This window comes from Mesitornis unicolor, unplaced genomic scaffold (assembly GCF_000695765.1).
Source record: "Mesitornis unicolor isolate BGI_N332 unplaced genomic scaffold, ASM69576v1 scaffold24633, whole genome shotgun sequence".
Taxonomy (NCBI): Eukaryota; Metazoa; Chordata; class Aves; order Mesitornithiformes; family Mesitornithidae; genus Mesitornis; species Mesitornis unicolor.
The window spans coordinates 15,277-43,270 of record NW_010174335.1 but is presented as its reverse complement, the minus strand read 5'-3'; the positions used below and the strand labels follow the sequence as shown (position 1 = coordinate 43,270).

Genomic DNA, 27,994 nt, shown 5'->3' with positions numbered 1-27,994 from the left:
GAACAGTAAATAAAGAGAAAGACATACAGGTTTTAAATATAGGTTTCCATTAAAAGCATTACAAAGACAACTTCTCTCATTTTAAGACAAAGAAAAAATCCACTTCTACTAAAAAAAAAAGAAAAAAGAAAAAAATTTAAAAATCACCCCTTTGCAAGTAAATTTAATGAGGAAAGGTGCAGGGAAGGGAGGGAGAGAGGACTTGGAGAACTAGCAAGTGTTCAAAAGGGCGGATGCCCTCCATCTCGGTCATTTTGCAATGGCACCTTCTTCTCACACAGTCAGGTCAGAGAGCCAGAGAGTCCTCATGTGGAGGATTTCACCACCTGCTCATAAGGGGGAGGTGGTGTGTTGCAGTAGGAAGGTGGGGGTGGGTAAACCGGGTTTCCTTGTGGGGAATTGGGCTGGACGTGGAAAGCCATAGCCATGGGATTCATCACAGGTCCACCTGGATCTGTGTAATACGGCACTCCAGGTTGTTGTGACCCTGAAAGAAAGAAAAGGAGAAAAAAATGTATCAGCAACTGCAGTGACATCAGGCAGCAGTCGTGCTCCTCCAGGGCCTGCACTCAGCACACTTGGACAAGTTTTCTCAAAGTGCTCAACGGAACAAAGTCAAGGAGCCACCTTTCTCCCATTGCAGAAAAATCCCAGGCTTGTGGGACTACGTTCACTTCTTGAGATTTCACCATGAAGTTTCCATTTTGCATGCAACAGAAATAATTTACTAAAACACGGGGCACCACTGCCCCAAGTGACTGCCATTTGAAAGGGCAAACAGCGAGCGTGGCTCAGTTCCCTGGACAGAAAAGCTGCCATGCCTGTGGAGAGGAGAGGCATGGGATCTCAGACGGACAAAGAGGTTTCCACTGCAGCCCTGGCTCGGGTGCAAAGTCTGAGGATAGGGCTTCACTAGTTATTTTGTAATGTACTCCATCTGCTTGTGTGCCAGACTGCATCTCAAATAGGTAATTTCCCTTCAAGGCACAATACAGCTAAGGAGTAAACATGTATGAAGCAAAAACCCAAGCTGAAGCCAATTATCGCTAGCTGACACAATAGGACAAGATTGCTTTGCACAGATTAAATTTAGGAAATGATGTTGGAGTCTGTAGGGACAAGGAAAGGAAATGTATGATCAAATGCAAAATTCCTAGCCGTGACACATGAGGAGTAACAGAGACTGCTGCCACGAGAAATAACAAAGGTGGTGTGTAATCCTCCTCAGATACCACAGTGGGTGCTGGAAGACAACTGAATACAATGCCATCAATTAAAGCCACAGACTGTCTCTATCTCAACGTGTAAATTAGTTTTCTTCTCTTTATTTAAATAAAGCTGGACTGAAAAGAATCATGGCTGAGCAACAGGTCTTCTTTTGGTGCTAGTCTGTTTTTCCTATAATACAGCCTCTGAGAGATTTTCCCCCTAATCATTTCTTTCCATGACTTAGTGACACTAGGACTCAATATTGCCACAGAAGGAATACAGGCTTCTTGAAGTTTTAAGCATCCTTTAGTACTTCAAACATTCAGGAAGGACTTACATACCAAACCCAAAACCATGTCCTTATGATATTAAATCAGATGGGTTGAGCTATAAGGCATGGGGATACAAACTGTTCCAGAGCCTGGGGTGTCTGCCTTGGGAGCAAAGAGGATGGAAAGCAGATCAGGAACAGAGCCATTACCTTCTTAGCACAGTAATTTTTAAACACACCACCACAGTAACTTTTCCTTTTGCCTGTCTGAGGGAAGAGGGCTGCTCTGCAGCCTCTCTCCTTTTTCCACAGCAACGAAGCCCTTGTTCTGCTTCCATGTATAGCATCAGCATATGGGAACAGCTCAGTATTTGTAAAGTGTCTGCAAAGGGACTCGACCTTTTCTAGCATCTGAACTGCCAGTTTGGGGCTATGTAGGCCAGACCTAAAGTGAAAGACACCACCAGGTCTGCAAACTGCAGTTTGTAGGTGAGGTATTCAGTCCATTTTCCCAGTCGGCCCCAGAGAAAAAGCACTCCCACCTCCAGGCTCCTGCTGGGATGGCAGAAGATGCTGCCGTTATCACTGCAGAGGGGGGAGATGACCAAGGAGCCATCTTTCAAGGGCTCTACCTCAACCATGAACTGGCTACTGCTACCAAATCTGGCAGAGGAGCTGGAGGAAAATGTGAACTTGGTTGACTACTAATTCCCATTGCTTTTGCAGCTGAATATTCCTAGAATACTAGAAAAAGTAGGAAAAAAATTTGGTGAGGTTAGCTCAGAGTCCAGAGCTTTAAGAAACAGTAGTAAGTCTGGAAGCAGGTGGCATAAGCAGGTCACCAAAGAGCTCGTTCTTGTTTTATATTTACCCACAATTTGTGTTCCATGAAAAACTAAAACCATGTTCTAAAATTAAATCTGATATTTGTCGATCCAGCCCAAGATTATCCCTGTTCACATAATCCTGAGGTTATTTTTCAGGCTTAAAAATATAGTTCAGTTAGATTGGCTCCCTCCCCACTGTTGAAAAATAAATACTCTCTGTGGAAATGGTTGTTTAGTCAATCAGAAAAAAAAATGCAGAATAGAAGCCCTAAAAAAACCTCTTAGGATTTAAAAAAAAGAAAAGGGTGAATAAAATGTTAGTTTGTGTCTGTAACATCTTTTTATCCATTTAGACCTGTGCGTAAGAGAGGGAAAACACATATCCATGGGTACATGGTTAAGGGTGCAAGAAAGAGCATTTCCAAAGTCTGCACAAAGGACATGGGTGTGCAATAACAGGCATGACAGGGGAGAGGGCCCGAATGCCGCCCCTCTGCACCACGCTCGTAGTTTCAGCTACAAAGACAGGGGTTCAGGACACTTTTCTAAAGAGGCTGCCTTGATGCAGCTGCAGTATTGCACAGGGATGTAACGGTTCAGGAGATGATTTTTGATAGACAGGTTTGAGGTAGCAAGTTTTTGGAGAGATCCCCCTTCTCATTACATAATATTCAGTTGTATTTCTACTTCCAAGCCAGTATGACACAAAACCAAATTGCCAATTCCAAAAAAAAAGTTGTCAGAAAAGGTAATTATCCTCTGGCTTCAGCTCTGTCTAATCCAACATGCAATAAACTAACAGTCCAGGAGGAAAAGCATCCATGTACCAAGCGCACTTGCAGATATGTGTGCATGCTTTTGCTGGCACAAACTAGCAGTGGCTTGTGAAAGCTAGGGAGTGGTTAAAAACATCTCCGTTTGCCCTTGCTGAGGCAGGGAGAAGGCAAGGACCCAAGCGTGCACTCAGATCTAATCTCAATCTTCCAACTAGAGACAGCTGCATTCAAAATGCGCCCATAAAGCACAAACATCTTCTGCTCACAGGTGAGTCTTTTTTTGCAGAATCCTCCCAACTGGGATTATCTAGCAGCCAGAGGGGAAGAAATAGCAAACTTAGAAAGCAGTATTGGCAGAGAAGCCATTACTACGTAGATCCTCCTGAAGCTCACTGCCATTACCAACCAGAGAAACCAACTAGCAAGGGGAGAAGGACCACTCTGTTGCAGAAAAACTGTAGTACAGAGCATGGAAGGCAAATAAAAAAGGGAAGACTTGCAAGACAGCCAGACTGTGGAAGAAAAATGTTAGGCTTTCCTTCACCTCTGCCAAATGTTTTCAACTGTATTTAAAACTCTTTCTTCATGGCACTTTTCATTTTGGATACCTATAATTTTGCCTACGCTGCAAAGTGAGAACTTGCTCTCCTCCTTTCATGTACGGACACACAGCTGTAAAGGTATTAGGAACCACAACAGAAAGGAACTGAAAGTCCTGTCATCCTGGGTGTCAAAAACACTTCTGTACATAGCAGCTGAATTACATTGCTTGGAAGGCAGAAGACTTCACTCATCACAGGAGGTGGTTGCATGGTTTAGTGCAGTCCAAATCCCACTGTTTCCCAAAATCAAACAAACAAAACTGCCAAACCCACCCTTTTTCAATGCTTCGGCAAATATAAGAAATTAGTGAAACTTGTTTAATGAGCAGTCTCTGACCTGATGCAGTGTTGACTGGTTGTCTGGTGTAAGACACGTTAAAAGCAGGTTCTTCTACTAGTGGAGGAGCGTACATCCGCCTTCGGATGAAGAAACCAGCTCCGCAACAAAACAAAACTCCCATCATCAAAAGGAACCTAGGCAAAGAGAAGAGGGAAGTCAAAACCCACCTGCAGTCAGGCAGCTCTCACACCAGACTGTTCGTTGAGAGAAATGAGAGTATAATCCAGCAATCATCAGCCTACAACTTTCATTGGAGTCTGTTAAATAGGCTGTCTCTTGAGAGCAGGCCTATGTCCTTTGAGAAAGCACTCACAGATATATTACAGACATCTTTAGCAATTAGTACTATTGCCTGATGTTTTCTGGCATGTAAAGTACAAATCTAAAATGCCCTTGAACTTTTGTAAATTTCAGGTTCATACCTGACCTTTGCCACTGGGATGCTGAACTGAAATTCCAAGTCGATATAGTTTCAAACTGCACATCTTGGACACAAGCCTCGTACTTACAGCATTGAGGCTGGCCAGGAGGTTTGTAGGGGTCAAAGAGGAATACTATTCTGCAGTTGCCCTTAAAAGAAGATTCTTTAAAGAATCTGTTAAAAGAAGATGTTCTTAAATTGCTCAACACTGTAATTTTGTCTCCCATGGGAAATATGGTAGCTGGCATTTCAGCTCAAGCCAGAAGACTGAAGCACTCAGCACCGAAGATGACAAGCTTTGCTTTGTGCTTCCTAGACAGAATATACATTCTCAAGAAAAAGGACGTCCTTTTGCTTCAGTTTTTCTCCTCTCAGCTCTTCTTCTGACCTGGCTAAACTGTCCTCATCACTCCCTTGCCCTGGTGCTGTGGAAACAGCAGGGCACCTCAGAAGACTTTGTTCTTCAGATAGTGGCTTTCACTGTGTTTCTTTGATTCGTTATCAGATGCAAGCTCCCATAAAGGCAGATGGTTCTTCTGCCTGAAATTGCCACCCCATTTCAGGGCCCAGGGGCAACCCATGGTGTGTACAATGCTTATGTCCCCTGGAGCATTCCCAGGTGCCCAAGAGGAAGAGTGTGACGCTGCACAGTACCAAGAGGTATTTCATGGAAAGGGTCAGATGCTGTTCTTGTTTCTGTGGTGGAAACAAGAGCAGAAGGAGGTCGTATTTCCCTGAGCCAATATTAATACATTCCTTTTTGGCAGTGTTCCTGCAAGGGATTTGTTCTGAACAGAAAAACAGAGATTTACGACGTCACCCCAGGGATTGAGATGCAGAGCTCTTCAGTTATATCAGCAAGGATTGTACACTGAAATCCCACAGTCAGCTTTGGGAAATCTCAGTATTATAGCATATATCAGGTTTCTGTTTTTCAGTGTTTATTCTTTTCAATTTTGAAGGTTTTGGATTTTTTTTAAAGAGGTCCTCAAATTCTATCTAAAAATGCCTGAAATCAGGTTTCTGAGGAGAGTTTTTGCTTTCTCTCTACCGTAATGAGAAGGTCTTAGTCAGGTGCTTTCTTAAATTCCTCTCTGAAATGAATTTACCTTATTTTTTTCATAATGCATATAACAGTGATTAGTTTAAGCTTTATCCAGATTACTGAGCTGCTGGTTTCATGACCTCAAATCTTTCTGCCTTCTTTTCCCTTGCTGTCATCTCCAGTGCAATCCTTGTAGTCATAAATATACTCCACTTCCTTTTTAATTGAAGTCTCAATTCAGCTAGCAAGAATATTTTAAACCCTGCCTAAATGTACAATCCTCCTTATACAATCCTCTTTTAAAACTGAGTGCCCAACAAAAACGGTCAAACGCTGCCACCTGGTAGTAGCTAGGACAGGCATAAGGAGTTCAGCAACTTTGGATAAAAGCATAACCACTGCCTGTACAGACCAGCAGGATCCAAAAGCAGAAAGGGTCAAACTGACACAAGTAAACCTCCGTTTTCAGTGTTGTCTCACCATATTGGGAGAATTTTATATGCAAAAAAACCAAAGCCATTGCACTTTACGCATACTTGTACCTACTTTACTTTAAAATACTAGGGCTGCCAACACCTTGATGTGAGTCCTACAAACAAGACAAGAACAGGACAAACATAAAATTCCCCAGTGCCTTGACCTACCAAAAATACCATAGTCGCTGGATAGAGAGAGCTCTTACGCAGCATCTTGAACCACAGCAGTCCTCATAGGAGCGACATCTGCAGAGAAATAAAGAGAAAAGGGCGTTAGGGGAGTGGTTGTCACTCAGATTAAAACAGCATCCCCAACTCTGATGCAGTTTGCACCCCTGCCTGAGGTGTTATTTACGACATCTCCATGAGCCTGGGAGGCAAAGCCTCCTGGAAGTGTTCATGGCCAGGTTGGAGCAACCTGGTCTAGTGAAAGATGTCCCTGCCATGGCAGGGGAGTTGGACTGGATGGTCTGTAAAGGACCTTTCCAACTGAAACCATTCTGTGAGTCGAAGAATAAGTTGAATAAAGCCGGATAAGGCTGTCAATCACAGGTACACATCCGTGGCACAGCTCTATCGCTATTCAGGAATTTTTTGCATGTTATTGAAACTACCTTCCTATATTCTGCTTTTAAAGCCACCTCAAAAAGACTGAATGTAGTCGTTTTATGTAGAATTAAACACCTGTTACAAAGAAAAGCTGCTTGAACACTGCAGACCTCAAACATGAGCCATTTGAGGTGTTATTCACTGCAACAGACAAGAATTGCAAGGTCCAAACTGCCAGATCACTCATTCTTTGCAAATCAAAAGCTTCCAAACAGAGAAACCACCAAGCGCAGAGAAAACTTCAAACATACCATTATTTGCAAATTTAATGGCATTTTTTGCTTCTCAGAAGTTACACTGGACTGGAACTCCTATTATTTAGGTAGGCTTTCCTCTTAAAAAAACTGCTACATTTCAAATCAATATTTCATATGGAATATAACCGTTTAAAGGTATTGTAGCACCAACTGCCATAAGCACAAAGTACAACTCCACTGAAAGCCAGCACATACATCCAGCATCCTCTGAACAATTTCTATGGCAACTGCCATTTCCCACACAAATGAAACACTATGTACTTAGTAGGAAAAAGGACAGAGGTAACACAGAAACTATGGAATGTGATTAACACATTCAGATTAGCATATCCACACGCCAAAACAAAAGAGGAGGTTACCATAACTTAATCCATCTTTTTAATGGTATTCACATCTGTATGCTCAATGCACAGATTTAATTAAGCATCTGGTTTTGGAAAATTTGCCCAACTGCATGACTGTGCTGCATATTTGTACACAAAGCTAAAAAAAAATCCATTTTATAATTGTACAGACAATTACACATTTACATGCTCAATTAAGAAGCCTTCACTCACAAAATACATCAAGTCACATAGCCTTCAGCCTCTAATTGGGGCCAGAGAAGGATGCTCCATGGATACATAATCAGTTGCTTTGCAAGCGAAAACAGTTACACGCTTTTCTGATGACAAGCAGGCAAGATTTTATTTAAGCAAGCCAGAGGATCTGACATGATCAGCTCAGCAAGGTCCATTAATGCACCCAGGCACCCAGTCTGAGACTCAAGCAGACTAAGTTGCTCATGCCAAAAGACAAAACACCCACTTTGCCACCCCTGAACCTGAAAGCAACTCAATCTCCAACTTTTCTTCTTCAGAGCTTGCCACAACCCCAACAACTGCTCACACTGATTCAGAGCTACCAGAGCTCACAAAACTACTAACAAGACTTAGTAAGTCAGCATTAACTCCAGTCCTATTGGGACCAAGAAATTAAGCACCCCTCCAGGCTACTCAAGTGGATCAACACAACAGGAGCTTTCAAGACATATGTTAAATGCATGGACAGGATCAGATCCCTCATGAAATTGAGTAGCAGCTGCTGCCTTCTGTCAAAAGAGTGGTCAGGGTACCCTTTTTGCTCTTTAACGTACTCATGGTTAAAATGCCTCATGCACGTTGATGGGCACTTGCTCTTTTCGCTGATGCTGTACAGCAAAGACTTTCTAAGGTTTGTTGGGCCAGAAAAGCAGAGAGGAAACAGAGCCTTCTCCCAGATCAAGCCTCAAGAGCTTAACTTGTGTTAAAAGTTAAGCTAAAACAGAGAGCCCAGAGAGGCTGCACGTACACCTCCCCTGTGCCCACCCTTGCCTCACTTATTTTGCATCTGTTTTCTTCAGAGCAAGAAGAGATGGGAAAAGGTTATTTTGTGATATATAATTATGGTTGTTCAAACCACCAAAATTAAAACAGCATCTGTATGGTGAGCACAGTACCTGAGTTTACTTTTTATTTTTAATCTCCAAATAGTCCAGACTACAAGTCAGCATAATTTTTAAGATCTCAGTGGCTTAGCTTTTCTTCCTGCAAAAGAGGGCTAAAGTACCAGCTGGAAGACAGAAAGGCTCAACTGCTGAGTGTTGATGAAGCTCCCGAGACCACCAAATGGCAAACATAGAGCCCATCAAAGAGAAGTTTCATCTCTACATGAATGATTGCATTTTCAAATGGCTGAAAATGATGATGCAAAGACTAGAGGAGTCTCTCATGGTGGCTGTTTTTAGAGAAAAAGCCATTTTACAAAAGCCAGTAAGCTTTCTGAAGTAACTCATCCAATGCTAAGCACTGCATTTGCTGGGTGGATCTGTGAAGCCAAACCACTATCACAACTCAGAGGCAAATCCCTTGGATATTTGATGCTAGTAACCCTTTAACTTTTTACCCATTTTGTGTACACGGACACATGCACCCATATGCATGAGTCTGGAATCAAGGATGATGCCATGACAAGACTCTGCTGTTTGTGTTCCCCAGCGGCACCAAAAATGACTGGAAGAACAAACAGCCCGTTTGCTGATGCTGCCTTCAGGGTACCATGGAAGCTCTGCTGATCCCTTGTTCTTGGTTCAATGCGCTATGAAAAAACACCACAATTTCTGCCAACATCAATCCCAGATACAAGAAAATTACCTTACTTACAAAAGTAAGCAAGCAGGTAAAAGCAAGCAATAAAATTAGCTTATTAATAGAGTAAAACACAAGCTTAAGTATAACCAGTCTTTGATGTACTCTTTCTTACTGCCTCTCAGCAGAATTAAGACCTTGGTTCAGAAAAAACCAATTGAGCACATACATATATTTATTGAATTGATGTGTGTATTCTTCAAATTACACTTGTGCTTTGGCTCTGCTTAACGGGGAAGGACTGATTGTGCCCAACACCAGCTGAAGAACAAGCGTTACTATCAATCTGAACTGGACTGAGCCCATCACACACAGAAGACATTTCTAAAGCCAATTTCCCTCTTTCACACACCAATGATGATCCCAAGAACTGCATTTCCCTAGGACAATGCTTGTTTCATAGATAAAAATTTAACCCATTCTGTAGGATAAGATATGATCCATTAGTTATTTTGCTAACCTGCAACTTCACCAAGCATACAGCCTCTCTTCTGAAAACTGTGCAATGTGATTTATGATTCAGAAAGTACATCTTTTCATTCATAATTCAGAAGAGTGAAATGAATGCATCTGCATCTCCAATGACTGTACTGCTAGCACACCAAGGAACTGCTATGTCAGAGATCAGGGTTACAGTGCGTGTCAGATCACAGTGACAAGCTTCTTGTACGGGTTTGCACTTTAATCGTGACACTGAACTTCTTTCCTTAATGGAAAAGCACAGCACAAAGTTTCACATAAGGGTAACTGGTATGGCTCAAACCTCACGAACAAACCGCATACTTATGTGTTCTGCAGATAATAACTGCTCACTGAAATGGTCCAGAAGCTTTTTTCCATTTATACCTGCATCTACACAGCTGAACAAGTCCTTTCTTAGCAGAGCTGCCACAGAAAAAACTGCATCTAAAAATAATTCCCAGATTGGCACTTGCTGAAAACTAGAGAAATTAAAGAGGCAAAACAAGGATTATTCTTCAGCAGACTATATGGCCACAGTGGCCTGACAAGGTTCCCTGTCTTCATGCAACATGTATTCCCGATCAACACCATCCCTTTGAAATGCAGGTTGTAGCCTTCCCAGGTTTCCTCTCTAGACTGCTTGTGTCATACATGCCAAAACTTGGTATAACATTTAAGATGTTTTATTAGCAACGTATTTTGGAAGAGTAAAGGAAAATATAAATTGTCAATCCACATGTAGTGGCAGAAACCCTACTGTAGACACAGGGACAGAGGATGGGAGGGTGAAAGAAAACTTCAAAACTCCCACAACAACCAGATACAGTAAACTGCATGATTTCTAACCAGTGTCCTGAAGACAAGCCTGACCTTAATTCCAAAAAAGGCTGCATGCCAGTCATTGGTGAAATAACTGCTGTGTGTAATAAAATGTGTGTAATAAAACGTGTAAGATATATGACACAAACTGAGATTCACTGGAATACAAGAAGCACTGGCAGTTTTTGAATTGAGGAGAGGGCGGGGGGGGGAACGAAAGAGAACCAAGAAGTTAAGTAAAGGAGGGTGTAGCAAGAGACCAAAACCAAAAACAGAAGAGAAAATATTTTGCTGGAATGGGTAGTAGCATCAGGTGAGGCTAAGGAAGTCCCAGCTATGGTCCTAATACTGGCACAGGTAGAAGACAAGAAGGAGAACCAGAAGACCTCACAAGAACTGGAAGGGATGGATGGCTAAAGACTGGGTCACCTCCAGGCAGTCTTAATGCCGAGTCCTCCAAGTCCGAAGGCTCAGGTCTGCTACCACTGAACAGATGAAGAGAGACAGCTGAAGTATGCACATGCATACACTTGTCCTAGGGCAAAAAAGTTCAATAGTAATAATTTAAAAAAATAATCTTGGAACCCATTTGCCAAGATGCAGTGCTGAACAGAGAAAAATGAAACCATGAAACAAAAACAGAGGAGGGAACCACCTCAAAGTGACTAGCAGAAACAATTCTGATGAAGCTCAGGAGCTTGGCTGTGGTATCAATGAGGAGTAATGCCACTGAGTTCAACATGACAACACTGCCACAAGACTCAGAATTAGACCTAAAGGATGAAGAACGAGGAAGAGGATCAGTAGAAGGTGTACAAAAAGAAAGGGAGTGATTTTTCTACCAAGTTAATTTCACTATTGATTAATTAATTTCAGACCATTCTGTATGAGCATTTCCATTCTCAATAAAAAGTTTTCAAAGCAAAGCCATTGCCTGCACAGCTATGTAAGGAAAGACCCAAGTTATTGACTGCATACATGGGGAAGACCATCAGAGAAGTGCAGGAGCTTAACACTACAAGCATGCTGAAGAGGTTATACCAAGGAATCCATTGTGCTACAACAGCCCACTGAACATGGAAATCAAAATACAGAGTCCCAACTCTGCACTCAGGACTTCCACCTAAGTAACTATTTCTGAGTCCCAAAGTGGTTTACTCCTTCTCCAGAAAGACACTACAACACAAAGGTCACATGCCCCCACTAGCATTCATTTAAATGCTTGAGGAGCAGTAACATAGGCAAGATTTTGGCAGATGGAGCAGAGTGACAGGTAACATCTGCCTTCCAGTCCCCATCTTAAGAGCTGGTTGCATCTCCCTGGTATGCCTGCATACATGGCCTAATTTTCAGCAGAGACAACTCCACTACAGTACCCTCCACCCACAGGTTCTCAGTACGCAAAACCATTTATCTTCTTTTTTTATACATAGCAAAGGTGATCTCTCAGAGAATGCAAAAACAGTGCCTTGTAACATGTAGGTCCGATTTTGTCACATATATAACTATATATATAAAACAAATATAATTGTTTCATAGATGAACGCAGTTGTGACCTCAGTGGAACACCTGTACTTGAGAGTAAAACACTGCCGCTGGTACCCACGAAAGGACTAGAGATATAGTTACCCAGGTACTTGATAAATCATCTAGCCCTTAACAACATTAAAAGATGTATGGCTATAAGGTCATATTTTCCTACAGAGTAGAAACAACAGAGACAGAAACAATATTCACTCAGATTAGATTCCTGACTGCTTTAACACAACTAAAATTTCCTGCAAGACAAGATACTTGGCTCCTATCCATCAAATAGACATGAAAATAAGAGCAGGCGGCAGCTGAACAAGGGATTATTTCTCAGTTATTCTTTAGGTGAAGAGTCTAAACACTTGTGCAAGAACTCAGCAGAACATAGCAAATACTCTCCTACATCTGATGGAATGAGAAGCATTTTCTCTGCTGCTCCTATCAAATCAACCCTTCTACAAACCTTTACTACCCAATGGCTTGCCATAGCCCCAGCCCTCCCTTCTCAGACCTCAAGAAGAAAGTCACTCTACTGAGGGCTTCTCCTTGTAGTCTGTCAATGCAGCAAATCTCACCACATGGTTCTTTCAGCCAGCTAACATCCATTTAGAAACCTCTGCTCTTCCTGTGGCAGAACCTGACAAGACTTGCTTGTCCAGTGGCAGTATACAGCACCTCAAATAGCCATTTCTTAACATAGGCTGCACATCTTTGTTTAGCAAAACAAAGCAGAGAAACAGCCTGGTTTAAGGCTCTGGCAAAAGTAAGCCAAAGATAAACTGTATCACAGCAGTTTTAATTTTCTGGAGGTGGAACTGCAAATTTCTCATACCAACAGGAATGAGGACTTCTATTTAATCATCAAGCCCCTTATTAAACACACCATTAGCTCTTCTTATCTCCAGCTGCTCCCAGTGGGCAAGCAGTCCTACCGCATCTAATCGCTGCTCTGGGAGATTATAAGCAATCTGCTGGCAGGGGGCGATGGGTGTCCATGAATTTGCTATCTGCCTGAATACTAATGCATAGCAAATCTTTCTTCACCAAGCCAGTGCAGGATCATACACAGAGAAGGATACAGGTATTAATGGCCAACAGTTAGGTGCCACCAAGTCCTTCAAAATCGTAATTCAGGGTCTCCCTATCCAGAATGGGTAAGAAGCTTCAAGATTACATTGACTTTGGGGTCAAGTGCCCCTTGATGCTGTCCACTGGAGCTCAAATGAGGTACAAGCCTTCCTGCCCTATTGACAGGAAACCAGAAGAAGTTGTGTCTCAGCCTCGTAATTGGATTCTTGCCTGGGACACAGAAGAGTTAATGCTCTGATGAATATTTCAAGTCAAACAACCCCAACAGAAAAAACTCATTATAAGCCACAACTGTGGTTATTTGCATCCTCTGGAAATGAGAGTGGGGGGTGGGACTGGGTTCCCTGTTCCACCTCAGTCAGAGAAGAGTCTGGTTTCAGAGTACTCCTCCATTGGAAGACAGAGACTTTCTCCTTCTTCTCCTTTCTTGGAATAAACTACCTATACCTAGTCAACCTCCAACTCCGAAATCTTTCAGAGCTTCAAATCTCAAATTAGGTCAGTCACTGCCTGATTGCCTGTGAAGGCTGAGATATTAAATTCCTCTCCCCTTCTCAGGACTCACTCCTAGGAAGCAGAGTAATTTGTTAATTTGGTAGCCTAATTCTCCCCAGCTTGCACATAGGACAAACACTCACTGAAGAAAATTCAGGGCATCTAGTCACTGGTGATTCCAGCAGTTGGGACTACAACCTCAACAGATCCATCAACACCAAGGGAATCTTGTCCCTTATTTGAAGCAAGGAATATACCACCTTAAAGGCACAGACTATTGAAGCTAGTTGTGACGTTTTATCCCCTTTTGTACCCTCATTGTTTCAAGCTACACAGGACTGAGCAATAGCGGGGAGGTTTAGTTGCATTTATATACAGATGGTCTGATCATAGAACCATAGAATATGTTGAGTAAGAAGGGACCTTTAGGGGTCATCTAGTTCAACCCCCCAGCAGTGAGCAGGGACATCTTTAACTAGATCAAGTTGCTTAGAGCCCCATCAAGCCTGACCTTGAACATCTTCAGGGATGAGGACTCCACCACCCTCACTGGGCAACCTCTTCCAGTGTTTCACCACCCTCATAGTAAAGAACTTCTTAATGTCTGATCTAAATCTGCTCTGCTCTAGTTTAAAACCATTGCCCCTTGTACTGCTGCCTTCCTTCAGGATACAAACTGTGTACATACGTTCTTGCATCGAACTATATATGCAAACAGGCCCTTTCTGTGGCTGCTAGCTGCTAAACTGGTGGTCTCTGGCCTGAATCCAGGTCTCCGCTTCTGTAGTGTGCCAGCCATTCAAGGCACCTGTAAGAGTACAAAACTGTTATGCTGCCTCCCCTCTCCCTCCTCCATGCTGGCTTCAAATCAAATGGAAGAATAAATCAACAGTTGGATTCCTGCCCTAAGCACACACCTGCTGACACTTCATGTCGCTGTAATTGCAATGGGAAAGCTAAGTGTATCATCAGGAAAGCCAACTTAATTAAAAGCAATAAACATAACAGGATAGGGAGCACAGAAAGCAGCTCCCATCATGCAACATGCCCTGTGTCTAGACTGGTGGGGTTTCCCAGCCTTTTGTACACATGTTGATGGCAGAAGTGCTCTCTAATCTATCGGAAAAACAGTGAGAGAAAAACGCTTTTTTATTGTTTTCATCTGGAACATTTTGCAGGTTCTCAATAATGTACAAAATCATTATTGTAGACTGACCAACAAGCACATAAGGGCTTACATTGAAAACTCATATGAATAAGACTGTATGTTAAATACAACAAAATTTAATCTGCAAAGGAAGAGACGTGGAAAAGCATAAGAAAAACCATTAAAAAGCACAAACAGAATACAATCAGCATTCTTCTCCACAGTAAGAAAAATAATTCCCATGTAGGGAAGGAAAATATTTTTAAAATTAAGAATATTAGCAAACATTCCTTTTTTATGTTTAATGTTCTTATATGAATTCTAAATGAAATGTTAAACAGATTTAATCAACATAAATGTGTACACATGCAGCTGTCTGCTGTATGCAGTAAACTACTTCCTATGGCAGAAACATATTAACCTAAGAATACAGCACTTCTGCACGTGCTTTTCACCTTAATTCAGGTCCTGCTTTGACTAAAAATTAGAAGAGGTTACAAGATGGCACTTCCTCACATTTATTCTGTTCTTTGCCTATTCACCAGCAGTAACAGTTAACACTTCCTTCCAGAGGAAGTTTCTGTTTCTTTCTGGAGGTCTTTCACCTAGCAGCACACCAATGAACAGTCAAAACATACTTAGACAAGGAACCTATGGCTGAGCTCAAACGCAAAAAAGTCAGTATTCAGGAGGTGGAAACAGGTCCATGCGTCCAAGGAGGAGTTTAGAAATCATCACATACACAAGTAGGTGCGATTTTAGGAAAGCCAAACCTCACCTACAACTGACAGTTGCAAGGGACACCAAGAGCAGCAAGAAGAGCTTCTCCCATTACACTGGCAGCGGACAGTATCTGTGGTCAAGCCGGAGAGTAGCAGATGCCATTTACCTCAACTTCAGCAAAGCTTTCCATGCTGTCTGCCACAATATCCTTGTACTCAAGTTTGGACATTACAATCTGGACATGCAGATGGGTAAAAAAAGCCTGGTTGGATGATGGGGCTCAGTGAGCAGCAGTCAATGGGTCTCCCCAGACAGTATGAAGTAATGGTACTGGTACTACCAGCTGGTAGACCTGTCCTGTTGACAAGTGTGTTGCTGGAATTGGTGATGGAGTACTCTCAGCAAGTTTGGAGATGGCACCAAACTGGGGATCAGTCGGTGAGCTCAAGAGCAGGTCTGCCACTCAAAGATCTAGACTGGTTGGAGGAATGGCCTGACAGTAACCTCACAAAACTGAACAAAAACAAATGCAAAGTCCTTCCTAAGGGAAGGATGAACATCTTGCTGGCTGTGGAGCAGCTCTGCTGAAAAAGCCCTAGGGGTCATGGTAGACAGCAAGCTGAACATGAGCCAGCAGTGTGCCATGACCGCAATAATGGCCATCAGCATCCTGAATTGTGTCAACAGAAGCCTAGCCAGTGGATCAAGCAAAGCAACTATCACTATTCACTGAGCACTTGTTGGACCACATCTAAAATACCACATTTGGTTTTGGCATTCCCAATAAAAAGAAGGAAATTAATAAACTGAAGCAAGCTCAGCATAGGGCCATCAAGATAGGCAGGGGCTGCAGCACTTGCCCTATAAGGAGAGGTTGAGGGACTTGGGCTTGTTCAGCCTAAGGAAGAAATGGCTTCAGAGGGACCCAAGAGCAGCCTGCCAGTACCCAGGAGGAATTTACTAAGAGCATGGAGCCACGATCTTCCCAGTGGTGCAGGGTGGGAGGACAACAGATGATGGATGTAAACTGAAACAAAAGAGGTTCTGACTTGGTATGTGAAAAAACTTATCCACCATGAGGACAGCCAGGCAGCAGAGCATGTTGCCCAGAAAGGTTGTGTCATCTTCTTCCTCAGAGTTTTCCCAAGACCTAACTGGTTAAAGCCCTGAGCAACCTGGTCTGACCTCATGGCTGACCCTGTTCTGATCAGGAGGCTGGACTGGAGTCTCCTGAGAACCCTTCCCACCCGAGTTATTCTCTGATTCTCTACTCAGATTTACTCTATTTTCCTCACTGCTTCTCTTAGAATATCACACTATTAAAAATTCAATATGCAGTAGTAATCCAACAAGATGAGCTGAAATGATGTAAACTCAGTATTAGATAGCATCAAAACTCTTTTCTCCCTGCTAAGTCAGCCAACCCTCTCCTGTCAGTGACTACTTCACTGACCCAGTGACATCAGCCACGGCATTTCTACTGCTGTGGACGCATACTGCCACTCAGAACCATTTGTGCTGCTTTATAAACATGCCATGGAGAGGAATAGAAACACGCAGGTTCTAGCATCTGGACTTTATCACCTCATTAAAAGCTCCAATGTGATGGTAGCCAACAACAGGACAAAAAATAAACAGAAAAGACGTATGGGACTGGTCAGTCATACCAGGGAACATACTTTACCCTGCAATGAGGGACATTCAGAATTATTCCAATCAAACTACTCCTCATCAGCAAAATGTAAGGCAGCCTACCCTCTAGTATTCATTCCCAATTCAGAAGTGGAAAAAAACCTGGAGTATCTTAAGTGCTGCTGGCATCTGCATACAGAGGAGGTGATTTCACAATGTAATACATTCACTCTGTCATTATTCACATTATTGCCAAGTAAGAGAATTATCTTGACCATCTCTTCCACCAACCATCACCACTTCAGGTACATCTAGAATAAGACTGAGCTGGCTTGTTTAAGTGAGAGCAGGATGAGGATCCTTATAGAGGATCAGAGTCAAGTCTGCTGATACAGCTTTAATTCTGAACTGCTTTCTGTGCATCCACACAAGGAGATGCATGATCTAATTATTTAAGCAAAGTCAGGGATAACTTGGCTCCCTGCTTTTCTAAAGGATAAGAATTAGACTCTGATGACTAATTCCTTTTTCCACTTCATATTTGTTTACTTATTTTTCCAGGCCACATAAACAGACATTTTGCTGAAGCAGGAGAAAAGTATCTAACAGGCAATATCTTGTGACTCAGACAACTAGGACATGGAGAAATGATTGGTTTGGTTGGTGAAGTTAGTTAAGAGCAGTCTTGGAAATTATAAGCAGTAAAAGACCAATACATGTCTCTCAAATTCCTGGCAAGCTTTCCATGATGACTTCTGGTCTAAAATAAGCTATATCTTATTCACACAGCAGAGGCAGAAAAGTTTGGAAAATTATCAATTCCTCAGTTTAGCCTTAAGCAATATAATTATATTTGGAAGAAATACACTTGAATTAAAATAAAGTGTATTGCTGATCTACAAAGACTAGAACAATTATGCCAACTGGAAAAATAATTTCAAAGAAGGTACTAATACCATTAACTACTTGGACAGAGAGATGCCTCATTAGTTCTGTAACAGATACCTCCAACCTTTGCCCTAGCTGTTAACACAAAGGATAACCAACAAGTTTTAAGAAAGCTTTGAGCAACACCTCTAACAGCTTTTTCTTTTTTAAATACTTACACTGGAAGACAGATTGAATCAAAACCTAAAAAGAAATTAAGTTCCAAAAGAAGAACAGTCATATTACTGCAAGTTTTACCCCCCATCTATCTGAATTTCCAGTACACTTATTTGGGCACACTGATTTCTTATGCCTAGTCGCTCTTGCTTAGCAAAAACGGTCTTATCTCTGTCTTTGGATGGTTGAAGCAGAGCCTTTACAGGAAAGATTAACTCAGTTATCTTTTCTTTAAACTTCCTATAAAAGCAAACAACCATTTTATGTGACAGTCCACCTTGGATTTCTGTTACTCTGAGCAACTGAAAGAGAACGTGCCTACCCAGAAGAGATAAGGCATATGGACATGCCAGTCCAGGGATGCCTTGATCCGAGCATGCCACACTAGATCTGTGAATGTACACAGGACATGGTATTTCTGAGCTGAAAAGTCAACCTTTTCATTATAATACAAAGTGTCTCCAAGAGAGACATGACATACTGCCAGCGTGGGACTGAAATCACAGGAAAATCGTTAAAAAGGATTGCATTGCTGGGTTTCATAAGTCAAAGATAGTCTCAAGACCAAGGGACAGACTGTATATGTTAACTGAGTAGAAAAAAAACTTTGTTTGAAAACCAGTGATAGAAAGGAATGGAATCTATTGCAAACTCATTTGACTAAATAGATCTGCTTTGCAGGGGCTGCTGCTCCAGAAATTGTAAGACAAAATAAAACCCGTTTCACTACAGCACATCTCAGATCTAGATTTGCACAGAGAAGACAACCTCAGGATAAAGTTACATATATGCCTTTAGATTATTTAACATCTAACCATATGCTAATGGAGAAGATACTATTCATGCCTCCTCCTCCACAATATGCAGAATACTCCCTTCCTCCCATTTCACCAGTGTTCGCCAAAAACTGCACCAAGCTGATTCAACACATCCTGGAATGTGCTAAAATGAACAACTTTCTGTGGGATTAGCAAATTGAATTAACTCAGTGAAGGGTTAAACAAGTGCCAAAGCAATGGGACTTCACCCTAAGATATTGAGATTGGTGGTGTGCCTCTCCTCCACCATACAAGTATGAAAATACAGCGCAGGTAGAAAGCAGCTGGGGATCCTAGACAACGGGAATTGAAATTGTGTAAGTAACTAAGTAGGAAATCTCAGGCATTGTAATAGACATCAATGATCTTCCCATCATTTTGATGCATGCGCCGTCTAAACATACTGGGGTCCTATGCACTCAATTACCCTCTCTCCCTTCCCTTTGACATTTCTTCACTTGTCACACAGTATCTATCCTCTGAGCTTTACCATCCCCAAATCCTTATTGTCTTTCCTTAGCATTTCTTCTTCACCACCTAAATTTATAATCACAATAACAGCAGCATTAATGTGATACTCATTGCTATTGCAATAGAATCACAGAATCATTAAGGTTGGAAAGACTTCTAAGTTCATCAACCTAAACCTAACGCCACCATGCCCACTAAACCATGTCCTGAAGTGTCACATCCACACACTTCTTGAACACCTCCAGGGATGGTGACTTCACCAGCCCCCTGGGCAGCCTGTTCCAGTGTTTGACTACTCTTTCAGTGAAAAAAAAAAATCCTACTATCTAATCTAACCTTCCCCTAGCACAACTTGAGGCCATTTCCTCTCATCCTATCACTTGTTACTCGGGAGAAGAAAGCAACACCCACCTCACTACAACCTCCTTTCAGGTAGTTGTAGAGAGCTATAAGGTCTCCCGACAGTCTCCAAACTAAACAGCTCTTCCTCAGCCGCTCCTCATATAAATTGTTCTCCAGACCCATCACCAGCTTCATTGCGCTTCTGTGGACACACGCCAGTGCCTCAATATCCTTCTCGTAGTGAGGGGCCCAAAACTGAACTCAGTATTAAAGGTACGGCCGTACCAGTACCAGTACAGGGTCTCCCCTATCCCTGCTGGCCACACTATTTCTGAGACAGGCCAGGACACCATTGGCCTCCTTGGCCATCTGGGCACACTGCTGCCAATAATCACTTACTGGCACACATAACACCCTTTTCCCCTTTCTTTTGCCACTTATTTACACTACCCAGACACCAGCAATCACGACACGTCTATGCAATGACTCAGATAACAGGGTGCTGCAGTAACTACCACAAACAGTCTTCTGATTGACCTGAGATAGTCAATATACAACAGCTTTTCCTCCACATTAAAATGTCTCCTAAACCAGACAACAACCCACAACACCATAACCCCTCTCACAACTTTCTTCCTTCCGATGTTCAAAGCTGTGTGTAATTCCAGTTAACCTCTTCGATGGATTGGAAAATAAACACACCACTTTTTTTCAAGATACTCCATTTCAGCACCAAAAAAAGCAGTAAACTAGTTACCAAAAGAAAACCAATTAGAAAGCAACTTGGCGTGAATCAGATCTACTGCAGATAGTGAGCCTTCCCTTTGTACTCCTTGCTTTTGCAGGAGTCGGTATGTATTTACTTGTGGCAGGAAGAGTCCGAGCTAACACCCAATGTCCAAGTAGCTACACAAGCATGTGGGCAGAAGCGTAAGAACAACACTGAGGTGATGATGAATAATGCACTCCTGAATGTCAAGGTACAGTGGGATTTTTATCATTTCATAACATTCCAGCTTCTTTCCCACACTGCAGCAAAATAAAATAAAATAAAATAAAAAGTGGAACCAAAGTACTATTGTTATTAGCGTGCAAATAAAATGAAGTTATTTAAATTCACCCATCTGTTCTGGCCAACCATTTATGAGTAATTCTCACCATTTCAGTCACCTGAAAAAAAGACAGTGAGTTCTAGGCACAAACACTTTCTAAGCAGTTAATCAGGATCACAGATGATTAAGCCACACAGTGTTTCATTCTTTCAGTGAGCTTTGTTTCTCTCCTGGCTTCCTGGCTGCATTTTGTTTCTACCATTTCTCTTCTGTTTCTGGCAGATGAAGTGGAGGTGGAGAAGAAAAGGGAGGAAAGTTCTTGGGTAGCATAACGATTACAGTAATTTTCAATCCTTCAGCAAGGAAGAACCTGTTCAGGGAACAGATGACCTAATGTTGCTACCCATTCCTCTACCTCACTTAATTTTAATTTTTTTTTTAATGTACATTTACAGGTGCTTGCAGTTAGAAAGTTATACAACACAGGGACAAAGTTTAGTACATTTATCTCCCTTCTGCCCCCAAATTCACAGGGAATATACCTCCCACCCGTACATTTCCTCCACCTTTTTTTGTTGCTGTAGGCAGTTTAAAACAGAAAACGGCAATTTAGAGAGATCCTTGATCACGCACCTACAGGTCACTGACACACTGTTCACGTCCAAGCCTGATAAGAATGTAGATGCCACTCATCAAAAGGACAGTTATGCCATGGATAACAAGTCAATCCAACTCCCTAAATTAAACAACAGTATTATCACAGTGACAAACTTATTTTCACAGCGTTCTTGGTATTCTGCCTGATTACCTGCCCTTGCTCAAAACAAAGGGAGAACTGTCCTCACATGGCTCTACTTACGTTTCCTTTCAGTGTTCTGAAATAAGAGCTGTTTAAGATCTTGCATTTTGTGTGCAATTGGAAAGGTCACCAAGATTCAGTGGCAAAACGAATCTGTACAGTTGGTTTTTTTTAATAAAGAGAAAGGGAAAGATGGGACACAGGGAATCAGGGAAAGGAAAGTTTATTGCATCTTCATTTTTAAATTAGAAAAAGTCTCAGAGAAGTTATGGGAAAAGTATAATTAGTGAAAGAACAACACTAAGAGATTTCTCACATGAGCACTAAAAAACGCAAAAAGGAAAGTGATGACTACTTACATATAATATGTAGGATATAATCCTTCAAAGTACCAGCAATGCTTTTTGGCCTCCGTACACTACAAAGAAAGAAGAATATGGTGTTAATATTGACATAGGACAACATACAATTATAAACACAACCATGGATTATTTATAAATACTGTGACTTTGAGCAATTAGGAAAGGTTTATATTACCAAAGACTTCCCGATCCTGATACACACAGCAGCTGGGAGGACAGTTCATGTGAATGGCAGTGTGCCCTGCCAGGGTGCAGATCCCTCAGGCAGGGCTTTGTCTGTGGAGCCCCAGAGCTTCCCATGATTCACAAACAAAGTCACTATAGTGGCTATAGTCACTTAAGAGACCTCCAAGGCATAACCAGTTTGATGACACAATGACTACACAGTAAATTCAATAATTGCAGGGAATTATTAATCTTCCTGGAAGTCTCTGGTGTGCAGAGCCAGGCTTGGAAAGGAGCAGAACAGAGAACCCATCCATCCCATCTCCTCTTCCTACAGCTTGGAAACATCTCAAGTGTTCATTAAAGTACCAGGGAAGGGAAACTGCTTTCTGCAGCCCAGGGGTATTGTTCTGTTTTGCAGATTGCCAGAATATCCTTGTTAAAGGATGGCGACAGGCATTTTCTCAGCATGAGTGTGCAGGCAACGTGGGAAGCACACATTGTTACGGGCACTGCCAGAATACAGACAGCAGCTCAGAACAATAGCGGTGCTTAAAAAAGAAAACCAGATGTCAAGCCCAAACTCTTGATACAACGCACAAAATATTTCTACATATCCCGCTGACATTACTAGCATAAAATGCTGTCTTCATTGCAGACGTAGCTCCAGGAGCTCCACCGCAAGCTGCATTATCTGATCACATATGGCCAGGGTGCTGTGGGACACTGTCTGCAAAGCAGCAAGGAATGTCTTGCTGGGGTTTTAGCAACAATTCCCTCTGGTGCTCACACCTGACACCCGATCTCAGAGAGCACTCAGCACACCGGCAGTGCTTGGATCATCCTTCACGTTCACTTGGCAGCTCACCTTTAAATAATAGCTCACATAAGTTTATTAGCCTCCCTAAATCCCAGAATACTAAATGAATCCAGTTAAGACAAAGACAAAGTGGTTTTAGAACCCTGACTCTTACTCCTCATGAATAAGACTGCAAGCTCTTTAATGAGCATCTGATGAGCTAAATCACAGACAGATCAATTACAGCCCATGAAGACAAACTGTTATGGATTAAATTGTTAAGTGTGGTACAGGAGATGGGGGAGGAGGAGAAGATGCTTTTGATGCGTGGGATCAGGCCTTGCCACTAATGCAACAGGCTCACAGCAGTCCTCAAGATGCACAAGCTTTAGCTTTTTCCTCAGGATAAACACAGTGGAGGCCTTGTTCCCCTCTCAAATTGATGCCACGGTCCAGGCAGTATATGCAGGAGACCTCTGTAGCTGCTGCTAGAGCAAATGGCGTTCAAAGACTCATCTCTGCATTTGCCCTGTTCCCCCTTTTTGCCCCTCCTTCAAAGCTTCCAACTTCTTAACCCTTCCTTCTGAATATTTTCATCAGCTAGCTGTTTCCTCTTACTCTAAAATCAGAAATACACCAAGTTTCTCTCTGTAACACCCTGCAAACATATATGCATTGTAAACTCAGCAGGTCTGCTGCCAAGTCAGTGAAAAATACTTTTGGCTCTTCACGTGTGAAGGCTGCAGATCAGCAGGCCATAGCTAAAACCCCAGTGCCTGCAGGTCAACCCCGTGGGAAGCCTCATTTCAGAGTCTAGCTTGGGGAGTACACTGTTAAAATGGTTTTCCTTCCTGCTTCTCAGCCAATATGAGTCACCATTTACCTCAACAGCCTCAAAGCCTTCGTCAGTCTCGAATACTTTAATTGATGTTTTCCCAGCAATGTTTCTGAGCACGTGGAGCCTGCATACCCTTTACAAGTGTAAAGGAGACACTTATATTCACCACTCATTCTGCTCACCCTCCTCCCTGTATTTTAATCCACTTTACAAGTTCTAAAATGAGTTGGGAAGATTCCTCCTTCGCACATCTCCCAAGTTGTAAGATTTCTGCCTCTTAACAATTCTCTGTTTCAGACAGCCAATATGCTTACTGCTGTCACAAGAAAGGCTCCAGCCTAGGAAAGTTTTGCAAGTAACAGTTCCTTCTAGCTTATAGGCACTAAAAATCCTTCGGTGCCCAGACTTTGCTTTTATATGGACCCTGGAACAGCAGGTACCACTCCCAGCTCTACCTTTTTTTTTTATATCACAGCACTATGAACACTGCATGGCAGTTCAGCTCTCCTACATGGGAATCAGGCAAGCAAGCGAGCAGACCTCAAATGTCAGCAGCACAGCCGAATCCAATATACATGACACGTCAAATAGATTTACACACACAGAGTGAACTGCTGTGGTCTCTGCTCAGTTCAAACACCCACCAATCTCCATGGCAACTTTATGCCCGTAAATCCCGACATGAAGCAGACAGCTACTAACCACGGTCCCTACTGCTGGTGCACAGACCTTGCAGGAGTTCACTGCTAAGAATAAGATGAAAATGTCATCGCCTCTAAGGATTTGAGCCTCTTGAGTGCTAACTCAGGTATCAGAGAGATGAACACAACAGTCAGGCCACAGCTCAGTTCTTCCCATCGCACGCACATTCTCTGAAGCAGGCTACGATCATCTGCCTCTTGCCAAGATCCAAGTTATTCTTCCAAGTAGTACTGGCCTCTTAGTTAAGCTGGTGGAAAGCCAGACAAGCACAAGAGGGTATGTACACCAGCAGCATCAGGCTCTCATCCTCACAGAGCCTTTGGAGGATGATGTCCTTGTAGTTGTTCGAGACTATTAAACCCTCAAGAAACCACAGCTAGCAGCAACTCACCGCAGTCCACACAACAGACACAAAGGGAAGATTACTCATGTTACCGCGATACAAAAGGACCTCAGACAGCAAGATTAGTGCCCGTTCCACTAGCTCTGGTACAAAGACAGGCTATATCTCAGTTTCTAACAAGCATTTGTCCATTATCTTTAAAAAGCTATTTAACCATTCACTAATAGTAAAAAAAGTGTTTATAGTTTTTAAACTAAGCTTAGGTACAGCCCTGCTAATGCTGTCAACTTTTCTAGGAGAAGGACTCTGAACATTTTGCTTATAAAATTCCTCCTTCTATGTCCTTTAACAATTTGGCACGGCTATAAAATATAAATACAAGAGTATGTTCATTTTTAAAATAAATGATGGAGGTTTAATTGGGTGTGCATATGTAATCTTTAGAGAATTAATGGTATGTGAATTAGCCAGATGCTTGAATTCATTCCGTAAGATTGCGTATTTGGAAAGAGAAAAAACACAAGACTTGGTTTTTTGTTTGTTTTAAAATAAATTAGCATCTGTCTTGTAGCCTGTTTTCTTTGACAGACTGCAGCAACGCGAACTGCAAGCCATCCTTTTCTGTGGCCTCTAAATTTATTCAGATTTCCTTTAAGAAAGGAAACGAGCTTCCTGCCCCAGATTGAAATTGCAAATGCTACTGCTGCTAGTAAGAACAATGAAAAAGAAGTTACTAAAGCATTAACCAAAGACTGGTTTTGATCACACCATAAAATACAGAATGCAAGTACATATGTATGCACATGGTGTGGGGGAAGACAGAGCAGTCAGCCTGCTCACTGAATGTCGAATGGTATTCTACAGATCATTAGTTATGGTCTGCAGGATTTGCAGAAATACTATCTCCAGCAGCAATATCCTCCACATTGCACATCATTATCTTTCAGTCCACAGGATAAGAAGAAGATAACAGATCTGATCAATTAATTACTCTTTGTAATCAAGGGAGCAGTGAATTCAAACCCAGTGGTTTTATTGGAGATTTGGGAAAATAATTAAAAAAAATAAAAACAATTATAGCCTCATCTGCAGATAGTAAATACTTTCAAATATGAGCACAGTCCATTTTTGTTACAAGTACCAACGAAAAAAGCAGCCTGATGCAGACGAGTGTGTTTGTGGAGGGCAGGGGGAGGACAATTGCTATCTGTAAGCTGAAGGGACATTCAACGCAAGTTTGTGACATCTGCTCAAAGCCAGATTTTGTAGGAGGCACAGGTCTGCTATCGATCACAAAGTCAATGAAAACCTACCAGTTATCAGCAACTGAGGGTGCAGCTCTTTCTTTTTAACCAGACAAAAAGCTAGATGCTACATGAAATTTCTATTACATATTACAAAGATCCAAACAGGCAGATTCAGAAGGGGAAAAAAAGCAGGTATTTAACAGAGTGATCTGCGATAACATGATCTAGCCATGATTAGCCATACTAATAATGGCTCCTAGGATTCTGGACTGACCCACTTAGTGGCTGTTACCTCCTATTCAGGTGGGTACATGCTACACATTAGTAGGGGGCAAGTTGATACAAATGTCATTCTTGTGGCTACAGCCTCTGAGGCTCTGTTAGTCTTAATTCACAGAAGACCAGGAAGGAAGAGTTGAAAGTACATGGAACAAGACCTTATAATTTCTGAGCATCACAATCCTATTCCAACAAACACCCAGAACTCTATTTCACACAGCCAGATCAAACTAGTAATTGAGAAAATCAGAAGGATAATACCATTCTGCCCACGTGGCTCCACAGCATCTGAGAAACAAAACTGGCTATGCCTGCTGCCTCTGTTACAGAAAGGCTGTGGCGAAATTCACCTGCAAAAACCTCTTCCAGTTTTTTTTGGTCGCTGCACCCAGCAAGTACTTGATGGAGCCCAGACAAAAGGATGGGACAGTCTACAGTGCAACTCCAGACTAAATAATCAGTTTCAGAAGGCACATTATTGACTAGGAATCACAATGTTTTATAAGATCTGACCTTTAAAATTGTATCAGTTTTCAGAACATTATCCATTTCAGTGCCTAGACAAGAGCTGAAAGCATTATGAGATACAAGCCGCTCATTAGATATGGTGCACTGAAATCAAGACTTCTGCATGCTGCAAGTTTGAAAGATTGGATTTGCAGAGACAAGAATATGTGTATACTACTCTTCCATAGCCAAGAAAAGGGCAAAATATCATCCATTAGATTTAATAGACAACATATACTGAAACTGAAAAGTGCAGCCTAAGGGTGAAAACAATTTACTACAGAAAATACATTTTGCTTTAGCCTTGCCTGAATCCCTCAAAATTCATCCCTATCTCTTCCCTTGGTGATGCTAACAGCTGAGGGTAAAAGTAGCCTATCTCCAAACTATTTTAAGAGACTGACATGGCAAGCTAGGTTACCAGCAATTTCAACAAACACCCTCATCACAAGTGACAGAAGCAACCTCTACTAAAAAACAGGATTACATGAAGGTATTTTTATTTACTAAGGTAATGAGGAAACAGCAGGAAACTCTTGTATAATAGCATGCTGATTGGTTACCAAGCTTTCCCTCCCAGTTAACAGAACAAATACTGCTCCAGATATACAGCTGTTTCATCAAGACCAAGATTACAAAGTCATAACTTACAGCATAAACAATGATTTTCATATATTTCAGAAAAAGTTTTTTCTGGCCAGTCTCTCTGGCTGTTTTCTAAGAAAGAGGGGAATAATTCCCACATAGTATTCTTAAAAGAAGGAACTTTTCCACCGTGAATTAATCAGTCTGTGTTTTGCAACAGTGAAAAATTTCAGGACGAGCACCTAATTCTTATTAGTTCTTCTGGTTAAAATTAATCATCATATTTTTATTTAGAATTAATGTGGGTTTAGCATTAGATAGCCTCCCATCACAAAGCATTACTTTACAATTAGCTCTGTTAACCTTTCCCACAAAAGAAATACAAATACCCCTTCCATGCAATTTCATTTCAGGAGCCTGACTCATTTATTGTTGGGGGTTTGTTTTGCCATTGTGTAGTAAATTGCAAATGCACTTCAGTCCTCAAATGATACAATTTCCATTGAATATTATCCTTTTATCAGTCTCCTAGAGGAAAAGAAGAAGAAAAAGAAAGAAAGAAAAAAGGAAAATAAAGAGACCCTCGTTGTTCAGAGCCCATAAGAAGAAGATGCAGGGTTGTCGCCCCCTCAGCACAGCGGACAGCGCTCACTGCCCGGAGCTACCCCTTTCGCTGTCCATACGTA

At 41.9% G+C, this 27,994-nt stretch overlaps 1 protein-coding gene across 1 annotated transcript; it reads right to left on the bottom strand.

Annotated features, from left to right (window-relative positions):
- Nucleotides 1-24: 24 nt before the first annotated feature.
- Nucleotides 25-21,899, bottom strand: VOPP1 (vesicular, overexpressed in cancer, prosurvival protein 1; the record flags this gene model as incomplete). The annotated part of the gene is made up of 4 exons (XM_010181013.1): nucleotides 25-487; nucleotides 4,023-4,159; nucleotides 6,136-6,213; nucleotides 21,841-21,899. Coding segments are annotated over 4 exons (456 nt in total), but the record flags the coding sequence as incomplete, so codon positions are not given.
- Nucleotides 21,900-27,994: the final 6,095 nt, after the last annotated feature.